Source organism: Chrysochloris asiatica, unplaced genomic scaffold (assembly GCF_000296735.1).
Source record: "Chrysochloris asiatica unplaced genomic scaffold, ChrAsi1.0 scaffold00081, whole genome shotgun sequence".
NCBI classification, from domain to species: Eukaryota; Metazoa; Chordata; class Mammalia; order Afrosoricida; family Chrysochloridae; genus Chrysochloris; species Chrysochloris asiatica.
In genome coordinates this window covers 2,837,733-2,854,682 of record NW_006408599.1, presented here as the reverse complement: position 1 = coordinate 2,854,682, position 16,950 = coordinate 2,837,733, and the positions used below count along the sequence as shown (strand labels likewise).

The 16,950-nt window shown below is 37.9% G+C and overlaps 1 protein-coding gene across 4 annotated transcripts in view; it reads right to left on the bottom strand.

Annotated features, from left to right (window-relative positions):
- Nucleotides 1-16,950, bottom strand: part of FBXW2 (F-box and WD repeat domain containing 2) — a 31,935-nt gene that overhangs the window by 13,059 nt on the left and 1,926 nt on the right. For 2 of the 4 annotated variants that reach the window (XM_006865671.1, XM_006865672.1), the window contains exons 3-4: nt 11,455-11,964; nt 39-233 (exon numbers count right to left, since the gene is read on the bottom strand). In XM_006865671.1, coding sequence (XP_006865733.1) covers nt 39-233; nt 11,455-11,944 — 685 coding nt within the window. In that variant the 5' untranslated portion in view covers nt 11,945-11,964. The remainder of the gene's footprint in view (nt 1-38; nt 234-11,454; nt 11,965-16,950) is intronic. The other 2 variants (XM_006865674.1, XM_006865673.1) reach the window with 2 other exon arrangements.

Here is a 16,950-nt window from a genome sequence, read left to right as displayed (position 1 = left end):
AAAGCAATCATAAAAAGATTTGAAAAAGTACAACTCACCCGCCCCTGTGTGTCCCCTGAAGTGCTGGGTCCTGGCTCCGGAGCTCCATTCCCAGCAGGCCACAGTGTTGTCAAAGGAGCCTGTCACAAGCTTCTGCTCATCGAATTTTACTGCTGCACAAGTGTGGGTCTGGATGCCATAAATGCACTGCCCTGTGCTCACATCCCACAGCTTTGCAGACAAGTCATCTGACCCTTCAAGAGAAAAATAGGGAGGTTAATGAGAAAACAGACAAAATAAAAAAAGGAAACTCAATCACAAACACATGATGTACTTAAAGGAGAGTTCACTTCGTCTAGTACACCCACTTTATAGCTTAAGAAACAAATCATGTTGCATGGAGGGGATTGTAACCATGGCAATGAGACGATATACGATAGAATGAATGTAAAACTAATGTTCTCCCATGTAAACTATCAAATAATTCACAATAAAACATTTAAGAAAAAAAACAACAACAAACAAATCATGGAGAAACTGACACTTGCTCAAGGCCACCAAAGTGGTATCGACAGCACTGGGACTAAACCTAAGCTTTTGATTTAGTTATTTTCCCTTAACATTCCAGGCTATAAAAGAATGTCAGACCAAAGCACTCCCTTGCCACTTCCACATGAAAATTTCATAAATCTTTCGCTATCTTGATCTCTCTGGTTTGATCTTGAAATGAGTGGGGATTATCTATGACTGGCATGTTTACACTTGCATGCTAGTCCACTGCCCAGTAACCTGTAACACAAAAGGAAAGTTGAAAAGTAAGCAGGTAGAGTTGTCTGCTGATACATATTCCACGGTAAGCCACGTCAAAAGATAAGCCTTAGGTTTTTTTTGTGTGCCAGTAGCACTCCGGCAAACATGGTTGTTGTTGTTATGTGCCGTCGAATCGGTTCCGACCCATAGTGACCCTGTACAGGGTTTCCAAGACTGTAAATCTTTACGGGAGCAGAAAGCCTCATCTTTATCCCGTGAAACAGCTGGTAGTTTCAAACTGCTAATCTTGAGGTTCGCTGCCCAATTCATAACCAGTACGCTACCAGAGCTCCTGGTAAACGTTTCTAAAATCCGCCGGACTTTCTGTAGGAAGTGTGGCAAGCACCAACCTCACAAAGTGACACAATACAAGAAGGGCAAAGATTATCTGTTTGCCCAGGGAAAGTGGCGTTATGACAGGAAGCAGAGTGGATATGGTGTGCAGACTAAGCCAATTTTCCGGAAGAAGGCTAAAACTACAAAGAAGATTGTGTTGAGGCTTGAATGTGTTGAACCAAACTGCAAATCTAGGAGGATGTTGGCTATTAAGAGCTACAAACATTTGAACTGGGAGGAGATAAGAAGAGAAAGGGCCAGGTGATCCAGTTCTAAGCGTCATCTTGTTTTATTATTGAAACAATAAAATCTTGACGTTATATTAAAAAAAAAAAAAAAGGTAAGTGTCAGATCATGGGCTAACTTCTGCAAAGGTGAACTGCTAATGTCTTGAGACATCTTGAAACGTGTGAAGGAGGTTCAAAGACTGGAGATAAATTGTTCCTAGACATTCACAACTCATCAAAGAGTTTACAAAGCCTCTTTATAAGGAACTTGGTCTAAGGGTGATGGAGGAAGAAGTCCAAAAAGAATAATTTACTTCTTGTTAGGGAAATACGAAGGAGAATGACTAGCTCTGCCCAGAGGTATCAGGGAGAACTTCAGGGAAGCAATTGAGGAGATGGTCTTGAAGTATGAAAAGAGTTCATCAAGAAAAGAAACAGAATATAGGAAGTAGAGGGAACTTACTCCTCCCTGACTTTACTGAAAATATTATGCCGATCATGGCATCAATTCAGGGTCTTGTTCTAATTAAGTTTAAAATCCTAACATTAACTCATGTCTTACAATTTACCTTTAGAATAAAAAACAACACAAAAAATTTTGAGGAGATAAAAACTACAGTCATTTTAAGGGTACAGTAACCCAAGAAAGCACCAAATGACCAGTTTTCAAAAAGCTGGAATGACTACAGTCAGCCACATTTCCACACTCAATGGTTAGTCAAATGCCACTGTTTCAGAACATGGAAAAATAACTGTCATTTATTTGTCAACCTATGTAAAGCAAATCCTTTGACGGTATACTGAAGTGAGGATTATATTTGCTGTCACTTTACTACCTGGGACTTAGTTTTCTTCTTTGTGAGAAGTGGAACTTTGTGATTCTCAGTGGGCATTTGAGACACTAGAATCTTTTGGTGAGCTTTTGTGAAAATATACACGCAGGGCTCTACTTTCAGAGATAAAAATTTAGAGTATCTGACCTATACCCACTGCAGTTAAAGTCGAGTCTCATAATTTTTTTACAAAAATGTATGAAAATAAGATAAACTTTTTTCCAAAAAAAAAAAAAAAAATTCAATTTCTTCTTTAGCTAACAAAAACAACCTACTCACAACCAAGTCTGACTGATACAAACCTCTTTTCTGAGCCATCATTTTGTTGTTGTTGTTAAGTACCATGGAGTTGGTTCCAACTCATAGTGACCCTGTACAGGGTGTCCAAGGCTGTAAATCTTTATGGGAGCAGAAAGCCTAATCTTTCTCCCGTGGAACAGCTGGTAGTTTCGAACTGCTGACTTTGGGGTTCACAGCCCAATTCGTAACCACTATGCTACCAGAGTTCCTCAGAGCCATCATTTTAGTCATTATTAGTTTATTTATTTTTATCTACAAGTGATTGAGTCTACTGTATGTGCCAGTTACAATGTAAGTGGATCTATATACATATATGTGGATGGATATATATATATATATATATATTACACATAAAGTGCCTTCATAAAATTTGTGGGGAAATTGCATTATCTTTTTTTTTCCATTATCTTTTAATTCCACTTTTCTAAATGAACTTTTTGAATCCCCTTAATAGTTCTTAGTAATTTAATTCTTACAAAGCTCCTTCATGTTAAATGTTAATATAGTGGTTACAAATCGGGCTGCTAACCCCAAAGTCAGCAGTTCGAAACTATCAGATGTTCCGTGGGAGAAAGATAAGGCTTTCTGCTCCCGTAAAGATTTACAGCCTCGGATACCCTGTGCAGGGTTGCTATGACTCGGAACTGACTTCACAGTACTTAACAACAACAAGCCAAAAGAAAAGCAACATTACTAAGACCCAGAGAGGTCAAATTATCTCTTAATCAAGGTCACCAAGTCTACTAATTTAAGATTCTAATCTCTACTACATACTACACTACTTGCCTACAATTTCCTTTATCACTAAACCCGAACCAATCAAACCCATTGCCACCACATTGCTTCCAACTCACAGTAACTCCACAGGACAGAAAAGAACTGCCTCCTTAGGGTTTCTGAGACAAATCTTTATGCAAGCACACTGCCACATCTTTCATAGGCAGAGCAATGGAAGTGCCACACTTTCCGTAGGCAGCTAAGAACCACTGAGCTACCAGGGCTGCTTAGAGTATCTGCAGTGGGTTCAGTCACCTTAAAAGCTTTCCAGGTGATTCGAACACATCTGTCATGTTCTGAGAATCACTGGTTCAGAACACCATTATCCAACAGAAATATAATGGGAGTCATGTAAGTAATGTAAAAATTTTCTAATAGTCATATTTAAAAAGAAACAGGTCAAAATGATTTAATATATTTTATTTAACTCAATATGTCAAAAGTATCATTTAACATGTAATTAACATCAAAGTTTATTAATGAGACAGTTGGCTTTCTTTTTTGAAGTCTTTGAAATCTGGCAGTATTTTATACATTTCAAGGCCACAAAAGCCATATATCTAGAGACCACTGTAATGGAAAGAGGTATACAGTATGGCTAAGGTTCTTTTAGCTGGGATTTATTGTACAGAAAATTTGGGGTGGGGGAGAAGAGAGTTGGTACTGGAGCAGAACAAAAGGTCCTGGGCAAATACAAGAGGGAAAGAAAGAACAAACAGTTCAGCTAAAGCTCCATTGAGTTTACAATCGAGCTATTCAACACCCAGGTGTTCCACAAATACACCTTAGGAGCTGCCATGATTGACTCCTCAACTACACTTGCCTTATATTTATTTCTAAGCTGGGCTTTGGCATAGGATTGAAAAAGAGATTTCATGGCTTAAAAAGAAGTTTCAACTTTTGGCAAGTCTAAACTGAAATCTACAGGATGAATAAATTAATGAAGCCCAAACAAACAAATTTTTTTAATGGGATAGCATATACTAGAGGTCTCCAAACTTTTTCCATAAGACTACAGCAAATATTTTGTAGGCTTTACAAAGCAAACGGTTTCTGTTACAACTACTCTGCCAGATTTGGCTCCAAATTGACCAATCCCTGGTAAAAGACCTCCTAAAAATGACAACTATGTTGTTTAGTTCAACACGTAACTTTTATCTGAAATAACAGTGAATAGAAAAGAGCATCAAGCATCCCTATATATTATGCAAATAAATGTGAATAGTTATTGAGGCCAATTCCTAAAGAATAACCTGGAGCCATTTTAAAGACTGCCTCGAAATTATTTACAATGCTTGTCAAGATTAATTGCCTAAACCAGGGGTGGGCAACCTTTTTTCTGCAAAAATTTATAACATAATTTGTGGGCCATACAAATTATCAACTTGAAAATTAGCCTGCTATACTTGGTCAAACATTTAATTAACTCACCCCTAATATGATGTTTACACCCTCGGAAACCCTGTACAGGGTCGCTATGGGTCGGAACCGACTCGACGGCACTTAACAACAACAACAATATGATGGCTGGGAGTCCTGGTGTGGCGCTGTGGATTAATGTGCCAGACTGCAAAGCTGTTTGAACTGCAAGGTCAGCAGTTCAAGCTCACCAGCTGCTCCTCAAAAACCCTATACCGGTTGCTATGGGTCGGAACCGACTCGACAGCTCTTCACAACAATGTGAAGGCTGGAACCGCAGTTGTCTTGGCAGGGCCAGATCAAATGATTTCACGGGACTTATACAGCCCTTGGGCTGGACGTTCCCCACCCCTGGCTTAAAATATGGTCTGATTACACAAAAGCAGTTAAGGAGGCAGGGAAGAGAGAGAAGCAAGTTCAAGCAGGAGAAAACTGTGACTCTCACCTTATTTGCATTTTTGAAAAATCACTTTGACTATATCATCGAGAATGGTTTGATGGGGGCAAGAAGACTAGTTAAAAATCTAGGGAAGAGATTACCTAATTATTTAAAGTAGTTTATGTACAAAAACACTGTATTCTTCACTTTTGCATCCTAAAGAAATTCCCAAAACTCACCAGGTGAGTTAAAATTTCACTTTACAGTGGTACAGGTCTAATCCTTTAGTAGCCACTGTTCCCTGCTCCTTTTTGGCTTTCGGTCAACCTGCTCCTGATCCCTTTTTTTACTGTATTGGCTACATTAACATATTCTCAAAGAGCTCGCCAGTGATGAAGCTCAAAATGAAAGGAGATTAAATATGGACTATTTAGTATTTAGACCCTTTACATTACATGAAAGAAAAAAAAAAGTACTCTCAATTCATAAATTAGAATTAAACAGTACTTGGGTATAAAAAAGGTCAGGGAAGGGCATGCAACACAGGCAGAAAAATGAGCTGTAACCCAGATGGAGTAAGCTATCTTAACTATTTAACTGGTAGCATCAGATCTGTTCTCAACCACCTCATGAGGCTGATCAACTGAGTAAACATTTGTTAAGTGCCGTCAAGTTGGTTCCTATATAGTGACCCTGTATCGGGTTTCTGAGGAGCAACTGGTGAGTCTGAACCGCTGGCCTTGCAGTTCAAACCCACCTTGCAGCCCAGCGTATTTACTCGCAGAGCCACACCAAGACTCTGAAACAAACAAATGTCTTATTAGGGGTCTTAGTGTGCTGCTGTAAGGAGCTCTGGTAGCATAGTAGTTACGAGTTGGGCTGCTAACCTGTTTGATCTGCAGTTTGAAACTATCAGCTGTTTAGCAGGAGAAAGATGAGGCTTTCTGCTCAAGTAAAGATTTACAGCCTCGGAAACCCTATGCAGGGTGGCTATCACACAACCATCATATCACACAACCATCATCACAGTGTGATGCTATAGGATAAGTACTGGATTACTAACTGCAAGGTTGGGGGTTCAAATCCATCAGTCATTCCTTAGAATCCCTGTACAGGTCACATGAGTCAGACCAACTTGAATGTAGTTAACTACAATAGCGTCTTTTTGAGACAAGTTCCTACTTTTGAAATTCTCATCACTGTTGTTTCTTTACCTCTCCCCTTTCTTTAAGTACTTTCAAGAATCCACATAGAGTCTATTCTTTTTCCTCTCTACAACCTCCTTTTAAAATGTCACTGTTCTAGTTAGAGCTGTGATGTAACTACCTTCTAAACCTTTTGAAAACTCTACAAAGCTCTGACCCTGCATTTCCACATACTTGTGGGAAACTCCACTTATACTTTCTATTGTTGTTGTTAAGTGCCGTTGAGTCGGTTCTGACCCATAGCGACCCTGTACAGAGTTTCAGAGGCTATAAATCTCTACGGGAGCAGAAAGCCTTATTATCTTTCTCCTGCGGAGCAACTGGTAGTTTCGAACTGCTGACCTTAAGGTTCGCAGCCCGATTCGTAACCACTACGCTAATACTTTCCATAGGCAACTCAATTTCGTTTATCCCAAACTGAACTCACCTAACTCCCTCACATTTATTCCTTCATTTTCTTCACCTGTAACCAGTACTGCCTTTCTAGGCATACATAACCTAGAAACTGCAGCCATTTTTTAATCTTCCCTTTTCTATCCTGTTAAATCTTGAGAATAAGATGCTCTTTCAAGGAACTGCTTTTTAATCTCAATCTTTACTAATCTAGATATATTTACCCTGACCTAAACTGCAACAGAGTCCCTAAGTGGCACAAACAGCTAAGTGCTCAACTACTCGCCAAAAGGTTGGCAGTTCAAATCCAATCCAGACGCTTTCTACTCCCATAAAGATTTACAGCCTTGGAAACCCTATACAGGGTCACTATCAGTTGGAACTGACTCAAAAGGGTACAAGAAAACGTTTTAGCAATTTGTAGAGGTGATTTCATTCAAAAAGACAGAGGACATTACTATCATTGTGGGTTAATGCACTGGACTGCAAAGTCAGTTTGATCTGCAAGGTCGGTAGTTCAAGCTCACCAGCTACTCCTCGGAAACCCCATACAGGGTCGCTATGGGTCGGAACTAAGTTGATGGCACTTAACACAACAGAGCAGGGGCTAAGCATATTAGACATTCTACGTTTGTGACAGTGCACAAAAATAACACTGCTTGATATTCTCAAAAGTTGTACCAGATACTCCTAAATTAAGATTACTTTTTATTTTTAATTAAGGAGCCCTGGTAGTGTAGTGGATTACTAACTGGGCTGCTAACTACAAGATTAGCAGTTTGAATCAATTAGTAGCTCCTCAGGAGAAAGATGAAGCTTTCTGCTCCTGTGAAGATTTACAGCCATGGAAATTGTATACAGGGTCGCTGTAAGTTGGAATCTACTGGGTGGTTTACAACCACCACCACCATCACCACCAGAACCTGTTTTATAAAGCATATTTACAGCTTAACTACACACTGGATTTTCTTTGAGTGCAATTAACAAGTATATTAAAGATGTACTTGCTTTGTTGGGATCTTTGCTGAGAGTTTTTCACCATCTCATGTTGGTATCTGACTCACAAATAGAACATCTGTCATGTTCATAACAGAACATACTGCTGCAAACATTTGTTTATGTCACTGTCTTCTAGCATTTACTTGTGCGTTTATATGTTAAGCTGTGTAATTATTTTGAATTATAGTCCTTGTCTTTCTCCTCTGAATCAGAGCCCATTAAGGTTGGTTTGAACTGCAAGATCAGAGGTTCAACCTCATGAGCCGTTCCTCAGAAACCCTATACAGGGTCACTATGTGTCGGAACCAACTTGGCGGCAATTAACAATATATATATATATACACACAATTTACTATGGGGCAGTTCTATTGTCACATGGGTAACTGAGAATGGACTTGGTGGTACATCATAACAGCCCTACTTCCATCCTAAGAATCCCATTAAATGAATTTCGTTTTCCTCCTATACCCCAATGTTTAACCACTCCCATGCCTTTGCTATTGCTGATTTTCCTATAGGATACCCCTTACCCTTAATCTCATTTTTAAATCTACACATTCTCAAATGACCAATGTAAATACTCCTCAATCGTCCCAAATGGAAGAAATCATTCCTTCCTCTGAACTATGATTTTCTCCTCATACAATTCATCTACACATTTTCATCATTCCTCTTTTATAGCTCTGCTTTTGTTATGTGCCATTGAGTCAGTTACGACTCACAGCGACCCTGTACAGAGTTTCTGAGGATTGGCTGGTGGGTTTGAACCACTAACCTTGTGGTTAGCTGTTCACTGCTTATCCTATAGTACCACAACAGGACTAATTTTTCTTATTAGATCGTATGCCAAACATCAGAATGTTTAACCTCACAGGTTGAGTATGGCCAATAGATGTGCTATAATTGGCCTAAACACATATTTAAAAAATTTGAGCAATGTAAGCATTATGAACAAGTTTAAAGTCTGTCTTTAAGTTGAATGTGTACATAAGTTGGAACAATTAAGTATAGTTCCTCATATCTAAAGTCAGTCAAAAGTTTGTCTTAGTATATAGTGTATGCACAAAAATATTAAAGAACAGTTCCAGATAAACTAAAACATGTTTAATATAATAACAATAATACTGTTTTCATGTATGTTACAAAGTAGCACCAGCTTGTTATTATGAACCATTTCTGTACCTTCAAGTATTGGGAAGTGTGGAGGTTAGCTTGTAACGTAGGGATTATCTATACTTAAAATATTATACCTAAAAATCAAAGTATTTCACAAAGATCTGGGTTTGGGACTTCTCTTGAAAAGTTAGATCTGGCAACTCTGAACCTAAATCCCTCAATGGCAATAATCCACTAGAGTGGAACAGCAGTGAACCCTATTTAGAAGAGCAAGTATTCTCTGATTTGCCACCATCTACATGGGTATTTTCATCAAGTTACCTACCAGATCCCTGTCTGAGCAATGAACTGCTCTACTTCATCTGCATATGCTCTTACATTATCTTTTACGTAGTAGGTATTTCATATCTACTGAATGAATTGACAAAATTGCACAGCCTAACGATGCAGGAAGGAGTGCTGGTGTTGCAGTGGGTTAAGCATTGGGCTGCTCACTAAAAGGCTGGCGTTTCAGCTCAACCAGCCACTCCATGGGTGAAAGATGAGGCAAGTCTGCTTCTGTAAACATTTACAATCTTGAAAATTCGATGGAGCAGTTCTACTCTTCCTTATAGGTTTAACAGCACAAAGCATAAGAGGTTCCTTTATTATCATTTCAGAAATATCCTGCATATCAGAAGGATAACCAACCATCTTATTCAATCTATACAATGTCAATTTTTTTTTAGCATTTGCCGTCAATCTCTTTGGCAATACAGTTTTACTGTATGCTCAAAGAACTAATCTGAGAGTCACTGCACTTTTAGTGCCAAATCAGGATTTCCCAATACAAAAGTAACAAAATAAAAAGACATTTTTCTCACTAGTAATAATCCCAGGAATGGGTGCTGTTAGAAAAATGTAATGTTTTGGATCATTTCCAATAGCTAAAGCATAACTTTCAATATGTAAACCTCATGAACTTAATCAAAATAAAGCTAAGTCTATAGACCCACTACAAAATAATCTTCAAAATGTAGGGTTGTTCACACCTACTGTAGACATTAACTTTCCAGGTAGAGAATTCAATGAATGTTTCATATATATGTATGTTCCAACTGTATTTCAAAAGTAAAGTTTCACTAGAAAAGGGGGGGGAGGGGAGGAAACTACCAAAGGTTCTGAATACAATGAGTTAACTACCAGTATTTATCTATGTGCAAATAAGCCCCAAGCTTCAGGACCACACAGCATCTTGAAGTTTTTAAAAAAATACCTGCCAAGGATCATAAAGCAAAAAGGGCACGGAAAAGCTATTATCATCACTACTGGAAAAGTACATCAAAGTATCAATGTACAGATGTTTCAATAATAGGGCTTATAAAATAGAGACAATGATGCAATTGTGAAGTAACTTCAAGATGTTAAATAAAATCATAAAATTCTTCAAATCAAAACGTGTATTTTATAAAACTGGTAATCTGCTAGTATTTCAGAGAATATACCACTACATGGGGAAAATGTACATCCTTGATGAATAAAAAACAATCTTGAGAAAACATGCATCTCTTAACTACTTATAATATTAAAAGTGAAATGGAACTCTGAAGGAGAAGCAGGTTATTTAAGAAAAACTTCTGTGACAATGATAGCAATTCAATCTGGAAGGAGCAATCATTGATGCTATAAAGGTCATTTATACTTTCGGATGTGTAAGTCTAATCTAAGACTGCTGTCTGAAACAAATGATTTTCAAGAAAAAACATGCAAACAAAGGTATTAATAAAAATATGCATTAATATGAAAATGATCTATTTCACATAGTAATGATATTTACATGAAGGAATAGTATACTTATTAAAAATGACAACAATGTAGTTTAGGTAATACACAAATGTTTATTAGAAATAATCTTGGATTAAAAAAGAACACCAAGTATATTACATACAATGTGAGTAGGCAATGGGATCACTGATCAGAACTACCTGGAGTCACTCTAAACATGCTAAGAATTACGTAATTACATTGCCTATCAAAATGTATTGCCTAAAACATGAGCACTGGTTATCATCATACATAGACATGCATGCCAATTATAATTAAAAGACAACATACATAATTTAAAATTTTCATGTTTATATTTTATTTAAAATATCCAACTTTCTCCATTCTCATGTTCAAACTCTGGTTAATTCTTTTTAGAACCACAGAGTTTTAGAGTAAGAATGAAGTATCTCCCTTCCCATATTTTAACAGACTAGGAAGAAACACAGGTTAAATAACTCATCCAAAATGATCTAACTATATGCTGGGACTAGATACCAAAATTTCCAGTGTTTTTTCCCCCACAAATCATTGCTTGGTGATGAAAAGATTATAAAACTAACCAACAGAATATTGTACATGGAGGAAAAGTGTAAAAAAAAGGTAATTTATAATTATTCTAATTCGTATCATTTTAAAAAATGCCTGAAGTTTTCTTCTTGTAAGGTTTTTTAAAATGATGGTCTTCTCTAAGGGGAAAGCAGAGGCTGGGGCAGGCGGTGTCCCCTTGGATATAAGGGAGAGGCATGCCATTACAGGTACGTTGGATAACCAATACCAATAACACATTCTCAAAGCCTCAGGAGTGTACTTTTTATTTTTTAAAAATCACACCCTATGTAATGCAAAAATAAAAAGACAGTTCCAGCATCTCTTACCTGTACAGAGAAGTCCATCCTTGTAGTAAAGTGCATACACTCTGGCACTGTGTCCAATTAATGAGGAGGTCTCAAAGGCTTCATGGTCCTTAAGTTGCTTCATTCTCAAAATAGCCTTCAAATAAACCTTCTTCCAGTGCAAAGCGTCCTGAACAGAATCATCTATCTGCCAGCCCAAATTTTTACATGCAGTCTGCCACACCTCTGAGCAGGCACTTATCACCTTATTCCACTGTTTAGAGACGAGGCAGCATGTGAGTAAAGTCTGAGGATCGAGCCATTTTAACAAATAAAAACTGAGCTCCAAGGGAAGGAGTTTGAGGAAGTCCCGCTTGAGGAGAGTCTCCAGGTTATTGGAGAGATGCCTGAGCTGGACTGCCCCACTCAGACTAATCAGGTGATCCAGAGTTTCATTTTTCTGCAAGTCCGTCAGAGAAAGAAATGTAACAGAAATGTTATCAAGCCATGTCTCAAAGTCCTTTCTCTCCATAAGGTTATGGAAAAATTTACCTGTGGCACATCAAAATATTGTATTAGTTCTGTTCAAAAAGACCATTCAAGCAAGACTGCTAACAAATGAAGTATTAAAAATTAGTGTAAAAAACTTGGCATTACAACTTTATGCTTAGTTACTTACATTGCAATTTTACAGTTAACACACTTTTATCTGAAAATTTTTCCATGCGCATAAAACAAAATACATTTGAGAAAACAAACTTAACAAATCATGATCTCTGACATGTAAGTCAGTGAAACTTACGTTGGTATGTGAGACTTGTTCTTTTTGAAGTCTAGCACATGCTACATGCATGAAAGATTTACAAGTTTTCATATATTACAAAACAGTGTCTTCTATAATATATCCCTCCCCCATAAATATCATTATAAAACAATTTCCTTAATGAATTCCTTAAGACACTCCACCTAGCCACTAAAGTCACAAAAAGCAAGCACCAGGATTTGACAAACAGAAATCAAGTCTCTGGACCAGTAACCTGAGACATCAGTTGTCATGCTAGACACAATCTGATCTGTCATCAAAATCACAGAACTGACACTTGCTTTTGCAACAGATGTTCAAGGAAAAAGGTCTGAGGAAGAAAAATAAGCAGGTGTAATAAGGTTCATGTCTCCGGTATTCCAGTTCTTCTGTCTCCTTATGGCACTGCCTGTTAGAACATGAATTACCAAGGACCAAATTTGGTCTTATATAGTCTGCTTTTATAAGTCTCAAATGAGCTAATGACAATTCTTAACCATGCACTCCAAAGAGCCAAGAGAGCCCTGTTACGTCTGTACAAATAAGGCAAACTAATAATCCTAATACTTACAAAATATCAAAAAATAGGTAGAACTATCTCTACTTTGTAGGTGAGGAAACTGCAGATCAAAGGTAAATGATTCACTTACAGTTACAGAGCTATTAAAATTGCAACAGGACAGGACACTCCCAAATACATCTTGCTGCCTTCATCTTCTGACTATAACCAGGAGAGTCACAACTTGGTGCTAAAAGCTGGGGCATAGTGTCTGCCTGAATTTACTACTCTCCCATTTAGGGGTGTGACAAATGAAGCCAGGGCTAACTGGACAAAAAGATGGAAAAGAACCCAGCATTTAGATACTAAGTCCAAGTGTCAACCTATTCTTAACAACAGGGAATTGTTGTTGTTATATGCTGTGGAGTAGCTTCCGACTCATAGCAACCCTGTACAGGGTTTCCGAGGCTGTAAATCTACGGGAGCAGAAAGCCTCATCTTTCTCCCGCAGAACAGCTGGTAGTTTTGAACTGCTGACCCTGAGGTTGGCAGCCCGATTCATAACCACCATGCTACCAGAGCTCCTTAACAACACGGTAAAATGAATGCAATTTTTTTTTTTTTTTTTTTTGCTGTGTGCCATTGAGTCAGTTCCAACTCACAGCAACCCTGTATAGAGTAGGGTCTCCAAGGCTATAAATCTTTAAAGGTGCAAAACCCCTCATCATTCTCCTATGGAGTGGCTGTTGGATTCAAATTGCCAACCATTTGGTTAACAGCCAACACATATCCCACTATGCCACCAAAGCTCCAAACTAATGCAAAGAGAACACAAAATAAAGCAAACCAGTAAAGACTACTTTCCCAAGATTGGACATGTACTAATGTTAATGTTGAGTGATGTGTACATGGAAGTCTATTAGTTTACTTTTTTAAGTTTAAAAATCTCAATGACTGAAAAAAAAGAAATACAAGTTTTATTCTAAACTCAGATGGCCTTACTAATCACAAGAAATTAAGTCTTAATTCCTATCCATACATGTCATTTAGATCATGTCTACACAAAAGCCAGATCTCATCTTTCAAGTTTGTAAATGTAAGGCGAGTAAAAAATTATTTCATTAACTTGTCCAATATAAAATTTGGCAAGAATATTATCAGAAAAAAGGCAGTCTAATTTATTAGTAGAAGGTACCCTTTCCAATCACACCATTTGCTCTAGTGTCTCACAGTTTTGATTTCTGGGCAATAATCTGTTGTTAAGTACTGTCAAGTCAGTTCCAAATCACAGTGACCCAATATAGGGTTTCTGCGGAGTGGCTAGTGAGTTTGAACCTTCAACCTTGTAGTTCAAACATACTTTATGGTCCAGTGTTTATCCTACAGCACCACACCAGGACTCAGACGTCAAGAAAATACTTTTGGAAGCTTCAGGGTTTGGGCAAGATAGAATTTTATCAATTTATTTTCAAGATTTACTAGATTGCCAAAAAATAAATAGTTGAGCAAAGTTTTATCAGCTTATAATAATAAATCTTCTGAATCATAACAATCATTTTTCTATGGAAAATCTTTACTTAAGCCTCTTTTCTATGGCCATACACACATAATGCTACAATAACAAATTACTTCAGTGCAGAGGTGAGGAAGAGAAGGGAGGGAAGCTGACCATCCAAGTGAAAGGATCCACTGTTGTTGCTGTTGTTATGGGTCATGGAGTCGATTCGGACTCATAGCAACCCTGTACAGGGTTTCCAAGGCTGTAAATCTTTACGGGAGCAGAAAGCCTCATCTTTCTCCCACGGAACAGCTGGTAGTTTTGAACTGCTGACCTTGCGGTTCGCAGCCCTATTCGTAACCACTACGCTACCAGAGCTAACTCCTAATAAAATCTCCCTCCTACTAAGGAGTCAGAAAAAGAGAGAAAGACCCTTAATGAGTAGTAGAAGTGCTTGCATATGTGTGAACTGGATTGTGATTTCATTGGCCATGAGACAAATTTATCATTTCTTTTAGAACATTATCAGGATTATCTTGTTTTCTATTATTTACACAATAACTAAGATATCTCCTATAACAAGTCAGATCAATGTGCCTAGGACACTACTGAAGATTATGGGGCAAGCTTTCCTGTGAGGATCTTTAAAAAAAAAAAAAAAAAAGTTATTCTAAAATTTATATATTCCCCTAACTCCTAGTAAGAATTTCTTTTCCAACTTTAGCATTACAGATTGGCCTTTAAACTGTTCAATCCCTAGGGGAAGTTGTTTTCCAGTTTTCATCTCTGACTGCCATGGGGGAAAAAATGCATCTTATTTTTTAAAACAAAGTCATTAATTTTATTAAAAACATTAAGAACATATTATTTTTTAAAAAAGTTAACTTTTCTGAAAGAATTAACTGACTTTGAAGGGGACCACAAATGAGGCTATAGTGACTTTCTTAAGGTCACAGGTCTAAACTGGACTTTTCCAGAAAATCTCTAAGAATGCCATGTCTCAAGTGGGATTTCAATTCAACATGAGGTGCTTTCAAACCATCACAGCATTCCAACAATGGAATACTCAATTCCAAAGTGTTTAGCTTCCTTACAAGCAATACCTGGATTACGAACATCCAATTTATGGACAACTCCTCATAGCCCATAATATTATATAAATTTGCCCCCCCTCCCCCAAACCCTAGACCCAACAAATTCTTTATCACAATCACATTTGCTCACCCATGTGCTGTTTTTAAATCATTGAAAAGGCTTCCAGTCTTTTCTTGTACTACAACCCACTACTACTGAGTCATTTCCAACCCATAGCAACTCGGTAAGACAGGGTTACTGAGACTGTTGTCTTCACAGGAGTAGGCGGCCTCATCTTTTTCCTGCGGAGTGGCTGGTGGGTTTGAGCCAGCAATTTTGAAGTTAGCAGCAGCCCAATGCTTAGCCCACTGACCACAATGAAACCCCTAGCCATCAAGTCAATTCTGACTCAAAGATACCCTATAGAGGACAGAGCAGAAGTGCTCCTTAGGGTTTTTGAGACTGTAAATCTTTATGACGACAGCCTCATTTCCTCCCACAGAGCAACAACTGGATTTGAACTATTGACTGTAAGGTTAGCAGCCCAATGTTTAACCCATAGCACCACCAAGGTTCCTTTCTTACACTACAGTAAGGCTAAATAAGAGCCATAAGCACATGTCTGACTTAATTACAAATTCTTAAAAACATAGGAATGATCTTGGTTGTAGCCGAGGGATTGCTCACATTGGGGACAATTGGAAAGAAACAGAATAAATAATAATGCTTTGGCAGTCACATCTTACACAGATTCAGTCACTTGCTAGGTGAACATGCATACGTTCAACCTATTTCTAAACTTTAGTTTTGTTATCAGTAAAATGGAAGTTATCACACATTGTAATGATTAAGAAAATCAGAAATAAAAGAGAGACATGCATAGCACAGTGCCAGTCTAAGAGTACCTAAAATGGGACTTTTTGTTAGTTTTGCTATTCTTAATAACCTTATAATTCTATCACAAAGTTTCTCTTAAGCTGCTTAGAAATAACAGTAAGCAGAACTTATCTGAAGAAAAACCCAAGGGCACAAACTTACTGGGAGTTTCATTTTATAAATTAAGGGCAGATAGTCAGTTGAGGTTATAATTTTCTGTTCAATGCATTTTCCTCTCTAGTCTACCCACACCCTCTGCTAGCTTGTCCTTTTTCTCTCCCCCTTGACTAAATATTAAACCTGCCCTCGGTTTTAACATCATGAAGGTCTGAGGAAATAAGGAAGAGGATGGAAAGACTCCTAAAACGAGAGATGGAAGACCTGAATTTGGCTTCTAAAATTTATATAGTCCCCTAACTCCTAATAGGAATTTCTTTTGGCTTTTGGGTCAGTCATTTAACTTCCTATGTTCCATTGGCTTTAAAGACTAAAAAACACCCAACAAGATGCTGCAGGATAAGCACTGGACTGCAAACAAGGTCAGGAGTTCAAACCAACCAACTTCTCCTGGGAAACACTATACAGGGTCGCTTTGGGTCAGAACAGATTAGATGGCACTGAAAAAGAACACAATACTAGTTGCAATGGAGTCTATTCAGATTCATGGTGACCCCATGAGTGTGATGAACAGAATTATAAAACACAGGGTCTCCAACAGTGTGACCTTCAGAAAGGAGGCTGCCAGACCTTTCTTCTGAGGTGCCTCGGAGTGGATCTGAACTGCCAATC